The 20,722-nt window shown below is 32.3% G+C and overlaps 2 protein-coding genes across 9 annotated transcripts; one reads left to right on the forward strand and one right to left on the reverse strand.

Moving 5' to 3' along the window:
* Nucleotides 1-28: 28 nt before the first annotated feature.
* Nucleotides 29-16,880, reverse strand: LOC111004076 (sphingomyelin phosphodiesterase). 7 transcript variants are annotated; one of them, XM_022274915.2, is made up of 13 exons: nt 16,678-16,880; nt 8,168-8,255; nt 7,425-7,903; nt 6,991-7,222; nt 6,430-6,590; nt 5,165-5,337; nt 4,640-4,834; nt 3,373-3,626; nt 2,899-3,008; nt 2,111-2,295; nt 1,472-1,654; nt 726-777; nt 29-368 (listed from the first exon to the last, which is right to left on the reverse strand). In XM_022274915.2, exons 2-12 carry the CDS (start codon nt 8,232-8,234, stop codon nt 756-758), a joined length of 2,061 nt encoding a protein of 686 aa, XP_022130607.2. In that variant the 5' UTR covers nt 8,235-8,255; nt 16,678-16,880; the 3' UTR covers nt 29-368; nt 726-755. The 7 variants fall into 7 exon arrangements, with proteins under 7 accessions (XP_022130607.2, XP_022130606.2, XP_022130605.2 ...); XM_022274914.2 differs by having other exon boundaries at nt 1,463-1,654; XM_022274913.2 differs by lacking the exon at nt 726-777 and having other exon boundaries at nt 1,463-1,654; nt 7,425-7,879.
* On the forward strand, nt 14,222-20,161 carry LOC111004078 (serine protease nudel). 2 transcript variants are annotated; one of them, XM_022274916.2, is made up of 5 exons: nt 14,222-14,262; nt 18,116-19,131; nt 19,260-19,460; nt 19,577-19,696; nt 19,768-20,161. In XM_022274916.2, exons 2-5 carry the CDS (start codon nt 18,147-18,149, stop codon nt 19,995-19,997), a joined length of 1,536 nt encoding a protein of 511 aa, XP_022130608.2. In that variant the 5' UTR covers nt 14,222-14,262; nt 18,116-18,146; the 3' UTR covers nt 19,998-20,161. The 2 variants fall into 2 exon arrangements, with proteins under 2 accessions (XP_022130608.2, XP_045484073.1); XM_045628117.1 differs by lacking the exon at nt 14,222-14,262 and adding an exon at nt 17,008-17,854.
* Nucleotides 20,162-20,722: the final 561 nt, after the last annotated feature.

The following is a 20,722-nucleotide window of genomic DNA, read 5'->3' on the forward strand; positions in this document are numbered from 1 at the left end:
TTTTCATTTTCCTTAGTAAAACCACATATACAAACAAAAATTTAATTACAACATTTACAGACGATATTTACAAATAAACGCTTAGAATACAATACTATTAATAAAATGTGACCACCGGTTAGATATGATGGCATTTATATAATTTTACATTTACTATAAAAATAACCTCAGAAAGGCACTAAAATTTTAAAGCTGTAATGATTTATTCTAAAAATTATTGGTCGGCGGACATTTAAATAGAATAAATATTTGTTAATTAAGGAACGTCCGGTGGTGACAATTGACTTGTATGTTTATATTAACCGAGCCCCATCACAAACTTTGGTATCTGGTAGGCCACTTGAGGTATCTGCATTAGCATCGACATTCTGAAAAAAAAAAACAATAAAATTCATAATATGGTGCTATGTCAACGCCAAGACCGTAATACGTCACGGAAATGAATGGGAATGGGAGCTCGTCGCTATAAAATATCTGTGATCTAAAATTACTTGAAATTTACATAAAAGTAGAAGCTGGAATTGTAATGGCATAGCTTATATACAAATTACAACTAGTATCAAGCATGAAATTTAATATTTTTACATACCGTCACCTGTGTTTTAGTGCCACCGTCAACCATTTAGTTAATCAGTAAAAAGTTATTTTGTATAACTTACTAAGATTCATATTTTTAAAAAAAATACTCCTGAGATTAGGGCTAATGATTAAGCAATCAAACCAACCTCGTATATTGCATCTGAAAACCACCACCGCTAAACTTGCTCTACACTTGGTCTGTGAGATAGAAAAGTTAATTAGTAAATAGAGTTTTTATAACTACCCTCGTATCCTGATTGTATTCCACTTAAAAGTGTATCCTCGTGACTTATAAGGATACACTTTTTTACTAAATCATATTTCCCTTAATTATGACTATACGCATATTAATAACGGTACAATTCAACTTTAAGGAAACATACAACAAATTGCATTCTATGTTGTTATTAAAATATATTTTAAATAGTATAATATATGTAAATAAATAAGTTTTGTTTATTTAAAATACCGCAAGTACCAATGTGATATTGTCAAAAACTAGACATTATTAACAACACTACATTATATACACAGAAAAGTATCGCTAGAACTTCAATTTATTCTATACAATATAAAATGTCGCTGTTTATGAATAATTTCCAGCCATCTCTAAGAGAAGCTAAAAATATGACTTAGTACGGCTATCAGTCTGCTAATTTGTGATTTGTTTTTTTTGTTAAGATTTGCGTGTAATTACACATTACTAGGTGCAGTAACGTCAAAAAGCGCTTATTTGGTCCACAGAGGATTTGATGTAGTCAATCAGTATCTCTTCTGTAACCCAAAATAAGTACCACCAGCAACTTATACTAGGTGCAAAATATGTACAGATCGATAAAGCAATACGATAGAAGCGAATGAGTCGAAGTGCATAACAACTCACGAGACGGACAGGCCATTGTAGAACCAGGCGCGCCATGTCTGGGGAGTCGGAGAGGCCCCATCTATTCTTGCTTCTATGTTAACGCACAACGCGCGTCTGTCATGGGAACGGCCGGAGCGTGCGTCGCATATCAATCGCTTTCGACATTCTCCATCGCATATGCCACGGCGCGGACTGTTTTTCCAGTAATGCCTGGAATATATTGTAATATGTACTCTCTGGGGCAAGTCTCTTGAAATAATTAACAATAAATTATTTTTTATTGTACAATATAAAAAAAATTACAAACATTACCTATCTTAATAAGAGCTATTTTATAATCTGTGTATTCAATAACCGTTACCAAGTCATAAAATTAAATAAAAATACTCGGTGACCCATGTTAATTAAAAAATGTCTGAACTCAATGTTTCAGGCGCTTGCTTTCGTAAGTTTAAATCATTCTGTTTTCAAAGAAGCAAAATTTGTTTAAAATAAATTTTAGGACGCGATTCAAACTTACGTCTAATTTTCAAAAGCTAATATTAAGTAACAATAAAATTATAATGACAAATTTGCAATGTTTGCAATGTAAGAGATACCTACATATTGCAATACGGGATTAACACACAACTTATTTCATTCTCTGTGCTAGATTTCGCTACTTACTTATGATATAAATTAAATAAGTCTTCCTTCTCAGTCATATTGTCTATAAATCTGTCCCAGTCCTCGGGTCGTAGCGCAGACATCATGTACGCAGACCGAGCCGAATACAATTTGTACCAAATGGGATATCCAAACAAATTAGCTTCTTTTAAATTCATAATCCATGTTTCATGGTCAACCACCAGCTAAAAAATAAATGAAAGTTGCACCTGATTTACATATTTAAAAATAATTTCTTAACGGAATAAATGCATTATATTATTCTTATAACTTGAAGTACGTTAATATTTATTTCTTTTTTATTATTTCCTTTCTTTTATTTCTTGTGTTTAACACTCGCTCGTACGGTAGAGAGACACCACGCGAGTAAACGGACTATCATCTACTTACTTGTCTATTAAGAAAAAACATAGCAAGGCACAAAAAGAAAATCTCCAGTTGTGGGGCCACTGGTTTTATATCAGTTAAAAATAATGTAATTTACTTCTAAACTTGAAATATTAGTAGTAATTGTTACAAGTCGTAATTTTTAGTACAGCAAATTCTATATAGACACAAACACAGACAATAGTACCTACAGACAAATCTCGTGTCGACGTGTCGTCATGGGACGAATTATATTCACGGCTGGTTTTATGTTTATATAATAAATAAATAGTTATATTTCTTAACTACAATCGGAGAAAAAATAAATATTTCGATTCTGAAGACGAAACGAAAATGTGTTATGAATTATGATCGGAGTTCATGAAGTATGTCTAGAAATAAAATATTATTATAAAATTTACCCTTGTTGTAGCGTCATGGTCCCCGTCAACATAGTATATTCTATATCCTAAATTTAAATCGTAATATGGCGAGACCGATGGACCGACGTACGCTATACTTGTGGCTCTTCCTGAAATAACAAAATTTTAAATAAGTGACATTATGAAATCTTGTCGAAGGCAAGATTCTGTTTTTTTTAAATTCAATATTTAAAAAAATCTAATCAGTATTGTTAAAGCGGCGTCCATTTCTCCATTTATATTAAGAAAAACGATACATACAAATTAGTTGAAGATTTACTTGTGCGAGCGTTAACAATTTGGCTTTTAGTATGTCAAAAGCCACGTTTTCAACACGAAGGAGTCAAGACTTAGCTTAAAGATATCACTAATAAATAATACAAGTAATTCCTATCAATAATCTGCAAGGCTCGATTTTAATTAAAAATAATTCAAATTCCGTACTGCAGAAAATAAATCACGTTCTACACTTACCTAAATCATTCGGATCGTAGAAAACCTCAAACTCGTCAAAATGGGTATGTCCAAAGAATTGTGCGGTTATCGTGGATTCGTATCTATTAATTATAGCGTAATAGTTCCTGCTCCATACTTTTAGGCAGTCCGAATGTCCGGGTGGAATGTGGCCGATTATATGAACTTTTTCGCCACTGAATTCAGCTGACTGAAGTTCGTATATTAACCATTGTAATTCTGTCGCAGGATCCGTACTATTTAACAGCAGCCACCTTAAATATCAAAATTGAAGATGAAAAATCTATAACATATACTCGGATTTGATCGTGTTTTTGATTTGATGATGAGCGAGATTTATTTTGTACATATTATACTAACAAGGTGCACCAAGGTCTATGATAATGCAGTGAAATCACACCTTACTTTTTTATGCATACGGGAAGATCGGGCAGCAAGCTCATCTGATAGTAACTGATACGCTCATATTGCCTTTAGCATAAACTTTTATGAACCCTTAGTCGATATTAAGCCATATTACGAATTAGTTCGGATTTTTTCTTAATACAAAAGACCTTCAATCTGCGCAAAAAGTCGAGCAAAAATTTCAAGAAATGCCTCGACGGCATTGATTCAATTATAAGCCTCATAAATGCAACAAATATATTTTACCACAATGCATTTAATTTCCACTTATAGACAACAAAAACAGCTTCCGTTTAATACAAATTGTTAGATGGCTTAAGATGATATTTTTACACAATTATCTATTATTTCGCACTTATTGTTACAAGGCTCCCACGGAAATAGCAGTACCTCCGTTACTTTAACTTTTACTTAACTTCTCTTAAACAAAATATACTTCTGATATTTTACTGGTTGTGAAACACACCATAATGGACTAATACTAAAATTAAGTTAAAATTAAGCTACTTGAATTAATGAATACTTTATTTGACTATGGAGTCAGACAACTGGCCACTAACAAAGGCAAAAGCTAGTAGTATTGGTACAGTAATTAATTATTAATTTCCTGAATATTATATTATAGAAAAGAATTATTATAGAAAAATTATTATAGAAAATAATTGATTTTGTGGCTCCAAACCACTCAATCTATAATTATCTCCTATAGGAGACACCTCGAATCGCTCCAGAATGTCCCACTTATTAAAATTGTTTTAACCTTTTCGCTTAGCCTTTTAAAAGTCGTTTTGTTAGCAAAGAATCTTGTGAGTGTAGCTGCTATGGAGAGACCATCATTATTGGGTTCTAGAATCCTACTTACCAGTTCTTATTATTACAATAATTCATATTGAGAGATATAATGCGGAATCCAGGTCTTACGAGTACCGAATAAAAGGCACCACGTCTAACTGTGTGAGAGACGCCAGCGGGTAACCACCTTCGCCATTGCGCATCTAACTCATTATACAACCAGCCTATGTTAGACTCCGGTGTTGATATGTATGGTGGCGGGAAACTGGAAGAATTTAGGTTTTTTAAATTCCAATGATTTCGTCATTGATTTTTCCACTAAGGTAGATGTATTCTTTATAAGAAACACGTAAAATTATTAAAAAAAATATCTCTATGATTTCAATACAAGAGTTGTATTAAATTTGATACCATTTTGAAACATTTTAGTTTATTGATAGACTAGAGACCAGAGAATATTTGTTTTGTAATCCTTCAAAACAATATAATTAAATGAAAGTATGTACGAAGATGCAATAAGATAATAATAAAAAAGTAACGTTAAAATTGAGTTGAAATTACAAAATATGAGACATATTATATTTCTAATAATTACCTGTTCACCGGTGAAGATTCGTGATTACCAAGGGCGGGAAATATCGGTACACCAGGGAACATATCTGACATTTGGGCGACTGTTTCCTGAAGGACTTTAAGATTTTCTTCCTTCGTCTGATTCCAGACATCGTGTGGTGGCAGGTCCCCAGTCCAAAGAATGTAATCGATGTCCTGCAAGATATATTAAGTAGCTAACTAAAACGTTATTACCAATTCCCATATCGATTTTACAGACAATGGTCATTGAATAAGAGAATGAGAAAGAGAAATACCTTGTGAGCGTGAACGTTATGTTTTTATGTATGATTTGATGGAAATGTTAATATTTTTTTTTTAATATAATTAAAAAAAAATTAATATATTAATGGTTAATATGTGTTATTTAATATGTAATAAGAAACGATGTGCTCAGACCTACTGCGTGATACTACGATTGCCAGTAACATAAGTAAAAAGTTCATAAGCACTATGAAGTTTTATATTAGAACTTTATATAAATAATTATAATAAAATATATTCTCAAATTTTATATGACTGTAAACATAAAAATAATTGTATCAACCCTTCTAACAAGTCGTAATAGATACTTTGACCTACGGCGCCATTAATTAACCTTGCACGTTCTATATGACGTACGGTAGGTATTAGACATGCTTCATCGTGTGTCTAACTATTTAGAAATGCGAAGCAAGCCCTTCTTATTAACATATTTTTATTTTACTTAAGTGAACTTGGCTAGCTTAGTGTTGTTGTTTTCCACGCGCCAATAGGTATATAGAACCAGCTGCCTACCATTGTTTTTTCGAACCATTACGACAAAGGCTAGTCTTGGCTGTATTTTTTTTTAAATGGGCAGTCAGGCACTCGCATGACTGACTCAGTGTCTAGGTGATTTATTTTCAATATTCTATTTTGACTCTTGTGCAATTGCGACCAAATCTATAGAAATAACAGTTACGGTTTTTGTTATTTGATTCAATACATTGTTTATATAAAAAGAGATACATTTTTTATAGTTCTTTTTTTATACGACCTTATATAGTCAAAGCAAAGACATGCTTGCGGTTAATCATGTGAAAAATATGTGTGTGTGGCACAGAATGCTGATCACCTACTTGTCTATTAGAAAAAAACAAATACATATCTCCTCAAATCTGAGGCGGCACACCCCAAAAAGGTTGTAGCACCACTTGTTTTTAATCCTAGATTTCATACGACAAATGACAGGTATCGTATTACATTTAATTAAGTTAAATGCCTTACGGTATGCGTATCAGCTATATGCTTCAACATATGGTCAATGGTGCGTTTCGGAGTATCGCATTTCCGGTAATCCCCCCAACGGCCAGCGCCCCCTCCAGGGGTCAGGGCTGGTCCATTTGACGCTCTACAACATAAGGGCTCGTTGCATTCTGCATTTGATCCTGAACAAGAAAACTCCAGTAAAATATTGGTGTTGATGGGATATTTTCATGTAACCCTGCGTCTAAACGAAATAGTTTGTTTGGGAATCGAACCCAGGACCTCCGATTATACGCACTGTGCGTTTCTAACTATGCAATCGGGGCGGAATTCCGATGTACAACTCTCTAAATTAGAAGTATAAATTATTCGGTGGAATGCGTCCTTTTTTCGCTTAATGTACTCGTTTAGCAACTGAATATCGAATGGACTTGTAATTTTTGGTTACTATATATTTATGGGTATCACTAATTTTTAAGTGGTAAAATTATATACTGATAACGGGCTGAGGTTAAATAAAGAAAATTAAAGAAATTACATATAAAAAATGACGATCTGAAATCCAAATCGACAAAAGGTTACCTTCAGCATAGTACGGGTCGAAATGAGTGTCAGATATTTGCAGTACTTTAAACGATGGAGCTTTCTCTATCGGCGCTTCTAAATCACGTCTAGGCGGCTTTGGCACTGGCGGGAAAGCTACTTCCCATTCATGGTACGGGTTATAAACATCGCCACAAGCATCACCAATCACGAAACTACATATTTCGTCTGGCCCATATGTCACTCGCTTTAGGACGTAGATTACCTCACTCTGAAATTTATTCTTATTATAATAAACTAAAAAAAATATAAATTTCACCAAGCAATAAATTCGAAGCAAAGTCAATCTTATGAATACTTATAACAATCAAACTATTTAGTCATTTAGAAACATACTCCATATAGCAAGTAATATAAAACTCGAAACAATATTTTAAGCACAATTTATACGATTAAATATCTCAATAAAATACCCCAAAAAGTCGCGTTATTCCATCGCAGACTCTGGCTGATTGTATATTCAGCGACACGCAAAATTTATAAATCATCTTATTTATTTCCTCTTTACTTTTACCGAGCCGCATATAATGTTGTAATAAGCCTGCCCCCGCCTTACACGCTGTGCATGAAACCTTTGACATAACAGAATGTTCCACTTCGTAATAAACTTGTTTTAGATTAAGCAGCTTGAGCGCTTTATCGACGAAGAGCGGCAGATTACTGCTCTTATCACTATCCCAAAGAAGTCGTGAATAATTTCGCTTTAAGGCGGCCATGTGTGCTATGAGTTCCGTTTCATTGGCTGTAGGAGGGAGTTTGTGGGTGAAGTTAGATGGCGAAAATAATGCTGCGTCATTGCGAGGCTCCTCTGTCCAGTTCCAGGTGTCCATCGGTTGACTCCATTTAATAACCGGTTTTATATTTCTGCCTGTTTGTAAAAATAATGGATTACCTGTGTCGAAAAAAATTATAATTGTGATATAGTTGATATTATGGAATCCAAGAGAAGTTGGTTGCTCAATGTAAATGCTGAGAAACTGGTTAACTACAAAGATAATATCTGCTTTAAAAACAAATTCATGAAATAGTGACAGTTATTAATTTAGTTTTCAATAGTAATCAGTGAAAAGAAATATCATAAAAATCCTTTAATCAAATTAAGAATGTTATAAATAAGGCGAAATAAAAATAGGAAGCAATATAAATATTAACTTACCTGATACTAAGATTATTGTGAGGCCGAGAGTTACTGCTTGAAGAAGCCATGGTAATCTAATAACCATGACTAGGGGCGTAGAGGAAATCTGTAAAAAATTGTAATTTGTTTTATAAAAAAGCATATTTGTAAAAAGAAAAGACATCGTTTTAATTCGTTATTACATAAACATTATTCGATAAGAATATGGTGAAGCCAAGCAGTTTACAAAATGTTTTCGCAGCTAATTTGACATTTGACTCTTCCTTAATAGTCGAGGACGTCTGATATATGAAATAGCAGTTTGTGGACGTACTAAAAAATTGTGGATGACCCTTCTTCCTGGGCTTTTCTAAAGAAATAATTAATATCGACAACCGTGTACCGGCATCGGTTTTAATATGCGTAATTTATTTTTCTGATATATTTAATTTAATATCTGGTTGTAAATTAAGTTTTCATATTAACTCATAGTTTATTGTAATCGCCAACCGCAATAAAATGTCTCGTAAAAATCCTTTTCCCACAATAATCTAAGAGAAAGTAGGCCAACGGATTATGTCATAAAATATAATAACTGATAGATTTTTATGGCCTCAAAATCATGAATATTACTTATAAGGAAAACAGGACGATAAAATTACTGGTTCAATGACCTTGCGGACAACTCCATAAATATTTATTCTTTCATTATTGAAAAAATTATATTAATTATACGTTGTTTTTAAGAAAAGTATTCCTAAAGATTGGTAAGATTAATTAAAAATGTTTCTAAATTGATTTGGGCCTTGATTCAATTAATTATTCACTGTCATATTAATTTAATTTACACAAATATATTCGTCGTACGAAAAGATTTGCATTCTGTAATAGTATTGGAGGCGCATCAGAAGCTTTACATATAAATATTACGATAAGAGCAAATCAGTATGTCAAATTAGTTTAGCCTATTACAGAATTTTTTAAACCATTAGACAAATATTTCATAAACACAATGTAACCCGCACTAACGCAATCGTGTCATGGGTACATGATCATAATTTCGACCGTATGTTCTGAATATAATAACGTAAAGAATGATGTGGGATGGTAATTATCTGTTTACTGCATTCAAGTGAATACCAATGAAATCTTTCTGTAATGAAGACAAAAACTCCAAGTACTGAACTCCGAGAGAGAGAACATTTTGCATCATCTTGACTTTATGCAAAAAAATGTGTCTACACTGAAGATTAAGTGTAGTTGAGCTAACTAAGCTAACTAATTTGTATTAAATTTTACACCTTGCTCATATACGTCAATGTTTTCCAACAACGAAGAAGAAAAAAATCTAATTCCAAGTGGAATTTTTCATGGTACTCGAACCGTGCGTTAAAGGAAAGTGTGTAACAAGATGTAAGCAGATGAGGCATCATGCAACACTTGGAGATTTTCGTAAGTCGGTGAGTCAGCATTTTATAATACGGACGTGGAGGTCGCTACTTTCTCCTTGCTTCATTGACTTTGCTGGAAAGAAAGTGACGCCGGTATCGCACGTTTTGCACTGAAGCGCACACAATAACTTATTTGCAAATTGATATTGCGACGCGTTACTAAAAAAAAGTGGACGTTCACTATTAGATCACTCTCTCTCCTAGAATTAATTTAACACAAGCTAATTCGAGGCTCGAGGCTCTTGCCGTATATACGCCGAAATCTTAATACATTAGTCATAAATAAAGTAATTTTTGCAATGAATTTTTTCACACACTTTTTCTTTTTTAATTGTGTGCACGTTACAATCTTTAAGTTAAAGTGGCAACTTTGTGTATATATTTACTTACGTATGTGGTAAATATGAATCAAATAAAACCTACGTTGCTCACTTTGATTTCCTAGTAAGCTTTAAATAGCTAATATGTAAAATACATTAACAAAGCCGATATTTCTGTGTTAGATTAGGTTTTCTTATTGTATAGTTCGTTATAAGTATTCTAATAGGATCTAGAAGTTTCTGGGAATAATTTTATTTAAACAACTTCCCGAATATTAGATCGGTGGGCTGATCTGTTGCGATGTGTATGACAAACTTCCGCAAATTATATTAATGTAAATACAACAATTTGGGTATGAAAAAAGTGGCAGCGAACTGGATGCTCAATATCATTCCGACGCGCGAATCAAGACTGATTTCACAATGCTAAGTTTGGGTTTGATACAACAAGATCTTGTCAGATTCTTGACTTTAAAACATTACTTCACCATTTTGTCTTGGAAGTGACTGACAACTCCAGCTCCGAAGAAATTTATGGCAATGCCATCCACCCGTCAGATCATGGGCTGTTTTTTCTTGGACGGCCATGCTGTTTTGTTTCTCCAAGATAACGCCCCCACGAACAAGTCCAGAGTTGCGGTGGCTGCTTTTAAGAAGCTGGCTTCGAAATCATAGAACTTCCTCCATATTCACTGGAGATATTTCTAGTGATTTGAATCTATTTTAGGAACATTTGAACAAAAACTTCAAGATGACACGACGATTTTACAAAAAGGTTTTAGCTTTAAAAAAGACCTACACAGCCCCAAAGGTGACTACATCGAATAAAATAAAATAACATCCCCAGGCAAAAGTCATACTTTTCCCATTTTATTTATCACACCCCCTAGTATGTTTTGTTATGTCATTAAAGTGTCATTATTATTTTAAAACATTGAATCTATTAGATAAAAGGAAAATTCCCGTAATACACGTAAAGAGATTGTGTAGATTCAGCTATGTAGGTAAATTGTTTAAGTAAGATAAAAAAGATACTACGAGTATTAATTGCATTTCCGCATTGATAACGTGTCACTTTAATGCGGATCTGTCAATAAAGCCAATATATTACATTAATTTTATGTAACACAGTAGCTGTATACTTGGTGTAATTTTATACACCAATACATAGTTAATATCTAGGTTGTATGATGCATATATTTATTGAAATAATTAAAGAGTTTTTTAAATGTGATATTTTAACGGTCCCTTCCTGTAGAAACATGTAGATTTATTAGATTTTCTTTAATTCACACAGACTAAAACAATTTTTTTCGTTTTAGATGCAAACATTAATTTTATTGACGTTGCAACTGATATCTACCAGTTACAACTAAACTTTTTTAGAAATTTCTTAGAGAGCCTGTGATCGTTTGGATGGTCATATATTTAGCCTAAGAACATCGTCGTCAGAGAAGATGTGTGTTTTAGTTATATATGATGCCAATTAATAGATTTACACTTTTGTTTGTTAATCAAGACCGATTCTGTATGATTTGTAGATGTATGTGTATACAGATTCTTCTCTTTAATTTGTTGTTTTTAAACCTTTATAGGCTAAAGATTCCTTTTAAGGACTCGACCAGTAAAGTTCTATTTACTAAGAATATAACTTTTACCTGTATAAAGTTAACTAATAGCTTATAATAGACCGAATCAATAGTAGATCTCAAAAAATCCATTCCAGTACCGCGCTTTGCCTCGATTACTTTCATTAACTCTCCAAACTTGGCTACTTGTTTAAGTGCACCAAATCTAAATTCTATGGTTATATAATATTCGTGTAAAAATTTATAAGAGATCGCATAGATTGTAGCGCTATGAACAGTTACAATGCATGTAGCGGTACATAACTCTTTTTGTTTTTTCTAATCATACCGTTTCTTTATGTTCGATTAAATACGTACTATTATAATTAGTAAAATATATAATAGCCTCTCCTGATTGCGTCAACGTGGAGCTTAAAGGTTTTCGAATAGAAAATATATGAATCAGAAATTATTATTCAAAATTTAAATCAATAGTAGAAGAAAGAGGAACACAAAGGACGTTGTTTGTGTGGAAACCACCATTATTAAGTTAACACAAAACCTACAAATATAAGGCGCGAACGCTACTCGTAGAAGAACGATGAAAATATGTTAAGTTCTAATTTGGGATTATCACAGAAAATTAGTAATATTATCTAACATTGATATTTTGTATTTACATCTACTAGAAAAAGGTCTAATCTAAAATAAAGATTTCGGGATTAGTAATAGCATAAAAAGTGTTTCTCTTTATCTCTCTCAACAATTATATTTACGAATAGCAGAAAAAGAACAGCGAAAAACTGCCAGTAGTATTGTAAATACTATGAGATAAGATTCTTTTCTAATTTATATATTCTCTGTATACTGGTATTACAAGAGAAAATACATGATAGTTTTTACTTTAGCCCACTTTTAGCACTGGTTTAGTTTTCTACTATCCAATACATAATCCCACTTATCGTTGTTGTCTTCTTGTCATTGTACTTTTAAGTGTGTGATAATGAACTTAATATATTGATAATAATGTTATAAAAATTGATAAACTTGTCAACGTTACTTGAAATGACCATCCCTTGATATTGAGGTTCGAATTGATTGACGTGGAATAAGTGATACCTAGATGATCTTATGTTCCAAAATAAACGTATTTTATTTTATTTTTATTTTTATTAAATAATATACTTATTTGAAATTTGTGACGAAAACAAGTTTTATAAAGACCATAGAATTGTAAAAATTTGTGATACTTAAATAAGACCACGAGATGTCGAAGATTACAAATTGCAGACTAGACATTTTGAATTACCCATTGCGGTCACGAAATCTGTACTCCGTGGTTGCAAAGTGATTCATATTAAGCTTGTAGAGAAAGCTCTGTTTAAATATATTAGTGTTAAATTGACGGAACTCATTGCAAAATAGGTAAAAATTAACCTAAATCCGTTTAATTATGACTGATCTTTAGAGGTAATTAGTCCCTTAAGAAAAAAACTGAAAAAAACTGTAGATAGATTGATTTAAATTAAATTGTAAGTTGTTAGGAATGTTAATTGAGTAATTTTTCTACGTAATTGAGACAATTGAATTTTATAAAAGAAGAAACATCGACATAATGTTATTTTTTTATATACCAATAAATAGCTTTTCTATTAAACACAATAATACTATATGAAACGATAAATATGTTTGAAATATTCACGGCCGTATGAATTAGATATTTACTGCTCATTATATTGTCGAGGAAGTACGCTATACTAGTAACTAAACAAATAATCGATATTAAAAATATTCTTGCATGATCTTTTTTTAAATATATGTGTATGCGTTTAATCGAATGTAAGTAAAAAGCATACATGATGCAAAAAGCATCTTTTAAATGCAATCCAGACTCCCTTTTGTTCCTGCAGATACATACTTTCGTTTAGTTCATCGAACTCACTTTCTCCATACAGATTTCCTATTGTACAGCATTACATTCTCAAAGGAATGCACTTCTATTATATTCGTTAGCAGCTTCCATATAACATATTTTGAACACTGACCACGTCGCTTATTAGTTTTTACTTTTCTCATGTTTCACTTTTAAGCAGCAAACACGTTATTTGTGATATATTCACACTTATAGACGCGAAAGTTTTTCACAGTCGACACATAGTTTATCAACCCTAACATAAGAAACTCTTTATTAACTTCAGAATATATCTGAATCTCGTAAAGATTTCGCATATTATTAAAAATAAATATTACGTCATCAATTTTAGATAGGTAATTTGATTTTTTACTGACTTATTTTTTTTAAAACACAGATTATAAACTACGTTATGATTTGTTAAATTCTAAAATTCTCACGTTAGCGTTACATAAAAAAATAAAGCCAAATATGTAGTAATATTTAATGTTCTTACTTCAATGTTCTTAGTTCATAAATGTTACGTTTATTTTAGGTAGTAGGTACTTTTTTTATTTGCTTTTCATATACATATTAAATAGAACTTAAATAATGGTGCAATAACAAAATCAAGCTAATTTCAAACACCGAAGTAACATTTAATTGTCACCTACATATCATAATGTGATCACTGATCTTATTAAAGAACGTTATTGGACAGTGAACGTGCGAAGTTTTTCTCATTTGCCATTCAATGTTCGAGGCACCTATTGCTTATACTGTACGAGCCTGTGTCACAAATAAAAACGTAAAAGTGAACCATTAGAATAATATAATCATTCACATATAAAATAAAAATTGCTAAGTTTTTCAAAATATATATTGGATTGGACATTTATAGAAGGTAAGTTGTTTAAATCATTAAATAAATCGTAATTGTCACTCACCTATTTCATAACAATTAAAGCACAAAACTAATATTAAGATTCAATTGTAAAAGTAAAATAATAAACGTGTTATACGACACGATAAGTAATATCGGCGGTTGGTAGTAGACTTAATATTACTGCAACCATCTCCAGTTAAAATATAGCAAAAACAATGCTGACCTCCGAGTCCACAACGATAATAACTGTAACCTAAATCATGACATATTGACAAAGAAAATGGTTTTTATAATCTTTATCTAAGACGTCATTAGATCGCGTGATGTACTTGACTTTGTTTCTTGACAAATACCTAATTAGAATTATTATATCAATAATTAGTTAAACAGAAATGGATAACCTAGTTACCGATACAAAGAATACAGCTGAATTAAATTGGTAAATTTTATGGAAGATCAATAAAAACTATAACATTAAATATCTAATGAAAATATGCGTCATATAATTAATATTAACAGTAATTAAGAAAACTTAACTTAACAATTTTTTTTAATTTACCAAAGAGTTTGGTTTTTTATATATATTTAGTAAAAATTTTCATATATACAATTCTTAAGATAGAAAGAGATTTAATCGGAAATTACAAAACTGTAATGTAAATAAAGGACTGCCTGCTGACATTGAACTAGTTCGAGATGCTTGCATGTTTGAGCAATTATCTATTAATTTAAATGATTCCTCATGCGTGTGCATTGTTCATCCCTTTGCCTTGTTTTCGCGTGAATCACGTATTTCTTCGCAGCTATTTCTATAAACGTATTTAAAACAAAACTACCTTTTTCTATTACTTTAATCATATAAAACATACAACAAAGAGTAATTACAATATCAAGGGCGATCTTTTTAACGTATTTAATTTTTTGAGGAATAAGGATTCATCTACATAAATCGAGAAACGGTATCAAACCTATAAAATTAATTAACTAAACCTTCTTGCTAAGCTATGGTCTATTAATCAGTACTTATCTATTTCATCGAGCTACTGTGCCATTGTATGGTTCTCACAAGTGTCACTTGACCTCCGCCATACTTTCGCCATTCATCGTGACATAATAAAGAAGCTTATTAAAGACACATTTATACGGACCACTGTTCGTTATTGCGTTGCATAAACGTGTTTTGTATTGCACTATAATATTACAATAAACAGAGGCCTATATATTACATATATACAATAAAAAAAGTTTTACAGCATTTATAATATTGTTTAGAATTAGAATGTGCAGTTTTTCGGTTAAGTTGTAAAGAATATTTCGTGGTTCCCTTATTATTATAATGATTGTAAGTATTGTTAGGCCCTTTGTATACGTAGAATGTTATATATACACAGAACATTTAGCATGTGAGATCAATACATATTAAAAACAATGTCCACTTGTGATTCTATTGTCATCCAATTTAACCGTTAACCTCTTTTGGATAGCTAAAGAAAGTAGGTAGAACTATGACTGTTAAAGGATGACATAGTTTTTAAAATTTTCAGCGTTAAAAATTCGTTAATAATATGCCGGTTTTTGTTCCGGAAAAACTTGTCAAAGTTAAAGAAATAGGTTTAGGAAAACATACGAATACAAGTCAAACTGAAAGTGATATATATATACAGTGCTGACTTCACATAAATAATGAACGAACGATTATAACAGGAAAATTTACCAAGCTACATCAATTTAAGTAGTCATATTTTACAAGCAAAGTCAAAATTTAAAATAAAAATTGAACAAAGAAACGAACTTTTTCAAGAGGATACAAAAAATTGGATCTAGATATTTTAAAATTTGTAATACATTTTGTGTGTTAATAAGGAATATTTTATGTGTTTTATAAAATATTTTTTATATAAGTAAGAGTTTCATATAATGCAATGAAATCACTTATTAACGCATTTTACTATAGTTATTAAATTGTTCAAACTGCAGGAACGTATACAATAATTTTGTGTGTAATCAAAATACCTCAAAATTGTAATGAGTAATCGTTGTAGTAGAAATAATTGTTTAAATAACAAAAGTTAAATTATTATTTTATTACGTGTAGAGCGATGCGATGACATCGAGACAAAAATACAGCGTGTGAAATTGATCACGCAACATTTACTTTTCAGGAAAAGTTGTTTCTCCTCGGTCAATTATTTTATTTGTTGTGTACCTGGGTTTTTATTTTTTTATTTAAGCGCGTCAGCGGAATGTCGAGCAATGAAACGTTAGGTATGCCTAATAGCTTACATTGAATGTCGCGTAAGCCAGAAGTGGGGCATCACGGTTTTGTTGACCCACTGCTTAGAACTTCAATATCCAACAGTAAAATCCATTAAGTATCGGTATTAAAACTGTCTATGTTTCATATTTTACGCGTATTATTAAATCTAATCTTACCTTAAGTTATAAAAAATAATCGGATCTCATCAAGAACTTATTCGCGACACTTTCACACACTTCCCCAATTCGCGAATTTCGTCGCATTCACATAATATTTTCGAGAGAAACTACACTGATTGAAACGCGCATGTGGATTGCTCTGTGGCAGAATACTAAATTATTGAAGTCGCGTGTATAGCGAGCTACAACCGTTCTCGGCGCGCGCAGTGAGAGTTGTGGCTTCTATGGACCGAAGCCCGCAGCGAGGCTATAGCCTCTAGCCACCAGTCGCACCGCTGCTGTGACGGACTCCGCTGCAACCGCGATGCTGCGTATTGAACTTGCACTTGTATTGCAGTCGCGTTACGCAGCCCTGCAGGTTCCAAATCCCGTAAAACGCGGAATAACAATATGTTCCACAGAATTGTGATAGAAAATGTGATTATACAAGATATTGTCTTGATATATGTAGGATTTAATTGTATGATTGCTTAGGCACTTAATACATGCAACTCAAGGTTAATTAAACAAACAATAAAACTCATTAAAATTAACTGATTATAAACAAAAGGTAGCATCAGTTATAATAATGGTAGTGTCTTTTCTGGTTTTTGGTGAAATGTTAATGTGATGATACAATTTCTGGCCAAAGGAAATATGATTACTAAGTGTTAAAACGATACTTAGGAGACCCTGTCTAAACTAATAATATATAATTAACGTAATTTAAGCCAAAGCCCACGAATTTAAAAGATCGTATAAAGTTTCGATAATTAATTATCGTAATTGACACTGCCCTTGGTACGATGAAGTTAAGCCCTTACCCCAAATAGCTTGTCACCATTGCGTTCTTATTATAAGTGCAATTGAGGGTGGCAATGAGGACAGATGGTCATTCAGTTGCATACATAAAAACGTAACGATAATACTCTTCAGTGAACACCTGTGTACCACACACTGCCAACCCCTTGTTACGTCTCTTTTCAACTTGGCTTATGACAAAATATTTGTCTCTTTTCAAACTTGTATTACGGTACATACTTACTAGCCAGGGTGCTGGAGGTAAAGTTGTTTAGACGTTGTCACAGGCAACGGTAGTCCGATACATGGCAGTCCAGCAATACAATTTTATAGTGCCTCAATACTTAGATGCGTAAAGTTCTACTCTTAATACTATAAGTACATTCAATTACATGTGAGTATTGCATTAAATATATTCTCGTTAACATTATTGCTGACTGTAATCAGTGTTTATATTCATTTGGGCAATATTTTTTAAACTAACTCTAAATATACAGTCAAGTAATGACCTACAATTGTACTTGGAAGTGTTCTGATTACTCGTTATCTACTAGACACATTATTATTTATCTAAATTAATACTTTTTCTATATTAATAACATATTTTTGAAATATTTAATTGATTTTATTGAATAACATGATATGTATTTTGCAGATAATGTTACGGAGATGACATCTATTAATATATGATCATAAGTAATATGACATTATCAAATAGTAATTCAAACCAAGACACAGTACAAACTGATCGTGGAGCAGATGATATTTCTACAGATTGGAAAACTCTCTACAATTCACAACTTTGGACCAATAGTGAATTAAGAAGGCAGATAATAAAAACACCGTTTATTGAAAACAGGGCAGTATCCAATTGCTACACCTGTAGAGGAAAAATAAGGAATTACGAAATAACGTCGTGCGTTGATCCAAATTTTTTGCCCCGAAACCATTCAACTCCGAAATGCAATCAAAATGCTACTAAAAATGTTGAACTCAGTTTACACGAACATTTTGCTATAATTGAAGAAGAACACGATGATGCTCGGAACATTCCTTCGATTTCAAGACAGGTCGATAACAGCTTCCGCCAAAAATATACTTGTTCCACATACAATTCTCCAAAAAGTAATTTAGATAGGCGTCGACTTAGAAAAAGCCTCAAAGGTCTCAAGTCTATACTTAATTTTGCGTCGACTGAAAGTCTGACGGAAAAGAGGACTCAACTTAAAGCTTGCTCAATAAGTGTAATGATTGTAGCTGTAGTCGTGATATGTTTGGTTTTAGTAAATTTTTCTACTCCTAGTTTCATACGTGCACAGAATAAAACTAGCACAACTGTAGTGCCAAGTGTAAATGTGGATGTGAATGAAACGTCCTCAGCTATTATTGATATTCACTCAAACTCGACGACTTACATTGATGTCATAGAATCGACCACGGATAAATTACTATCAACTACAGAGCTAATTGTAAACGAAGCTATAGCAAAAATTCGAAAAAATATAAAAACCTATCCAAAAATAAAACCGATAAGAGAATTGCCAAAAGAAATAATCAATAGGGATTTATCGCAAAAATTTTGTGCGTGCCAAAGTAATGAAGTATGTATGTTGGAGGAAGAAAGTGGGACATCAATATGCAAAATAGCGACTGACATTGAAGACCCTACAGGTACTTTAACAAACTTAGTTTTAACAGCACACCGTTTAATGATTTAAATCAATTATATTTTTACCGGTAATTAGTTCTACAGGTGAAGATATTTGTAATGTATTTTATCGAGCGTTATTTTTTATTAGGTTGCGGTGGTCTATGCGCTCTAGAAACAGAGGCATGTCAACTGGTGGATAAGAAACGTGGAATACGAGTTTGTCGTCTTTTAACTTTGGAAACCTGCTTACCAAAAGATTGGCGTTGCCGCAACGGATTGTGCGTGTCAGCTGGGGCTCGGTGTGACGGCACCATACAATGCTATGATCGATCTGATGAAAAACATTGTGGTAATTATTTATATGTTACTTTTTACGTTACTTGTGTTTATACTTTTTCTCCAAACTAAGTGTTGTTTCTAACAAATTTAAATTTTATATTAAGAAATAAATATTCTTTTCCACAGAATGTGATTTAACGAAACAGTTTCGCTGTGGACATTCTTTATCTTGTTTCCCAAATAAAAAACTTTGTGATGGTGTCATTGATTGTTGGGACGGTCTAGATGAAGTCAACTGCACTATGGGTACGTAATTTATATAAAAGGTTTTGCTTGTGACTTAACACGCGTAAATTCTTAAAAATATATGTTTACAGAATGTTCTGATGATCAATTTCCATGCAACAATGGCCAGTGCATTGTGTCATCGCGATTTTGTGATGGTTTCGCCGATTGTGCCGATGGAAGTGACGAGCCCCATGGCTGTGACGCGGCTTGTGGTGCTCACGAATTAAAATGCGTTAATCAACGCTGTGTCTCATTGGAGTTACGATGCAATGATCGTGACGATTGTGGCGATAATACGGACGAAATACAGTGCTCTTAAATTAATATTAACTATAAACTGCCTAAATTGTTTGACAAATTTCTAGTTATGCACTTATTGATACTACAAACCCACCTAGTGTATTAAAAGAAAATGAATAGCAGTTTAAGAATTTATTTTTACACCTCACATAATTTTTAAATAAAATCACATTTTTCTTACAATATTTTACTTTTAATGTTCCACTCCCATAACAATAGGAAGCAACATTTGTTAGATTAATGAAAGATAATGATAGAATCCATAATAACTGAAATTAAAAAATAAAGTGCGATCCTGCCACCGTGCTGGTTTAAAAAAATATGTTACGTTTTTACTTTAAATGTAATTTTTATCCATCATTCTTCAAATAAAATGTAACCGATTGGATTTTTGTATCTATTTGTTAAAAAGTGAAGTGTAAGAGCTTAATGACTATAATAAATAGCTAGAAATATTAAAAACTATAAATTGCCTCTTACAAATGTCCAAGGAAGGCTTCGATCCATATCTATGTATAAATAAAAAAAGTGCAAAACTCCACGTCACATACAAGTTAAGTAAAATTTATGACGTAAATACTGACGGTTACCTCATTTTTGTTATTCAATTAGCGGGGAAAATGATAACCTCGGACATACTTTCTCGTTGTCAATTGTAGTTTAAGCGGGAGGGTATCCACTATCCAACGAACATCTGGCATTTGGCGGGAAATGGGAATACTTATCGTGTAAAACACTCAAACA

This window comes from Pieris rapae, chromosome 1, assembly GCF_905147795.1.
Source record: "Pieris rapae chromosome 1, ilPieRapa1.1, whole genome shotgun sequence".
Lineage (NCBI taxonomy): Eukaryota > Metazoa > Arthropoda > Insecta > Lepidoptera > Pieridae > Pieris > Pieris rapae.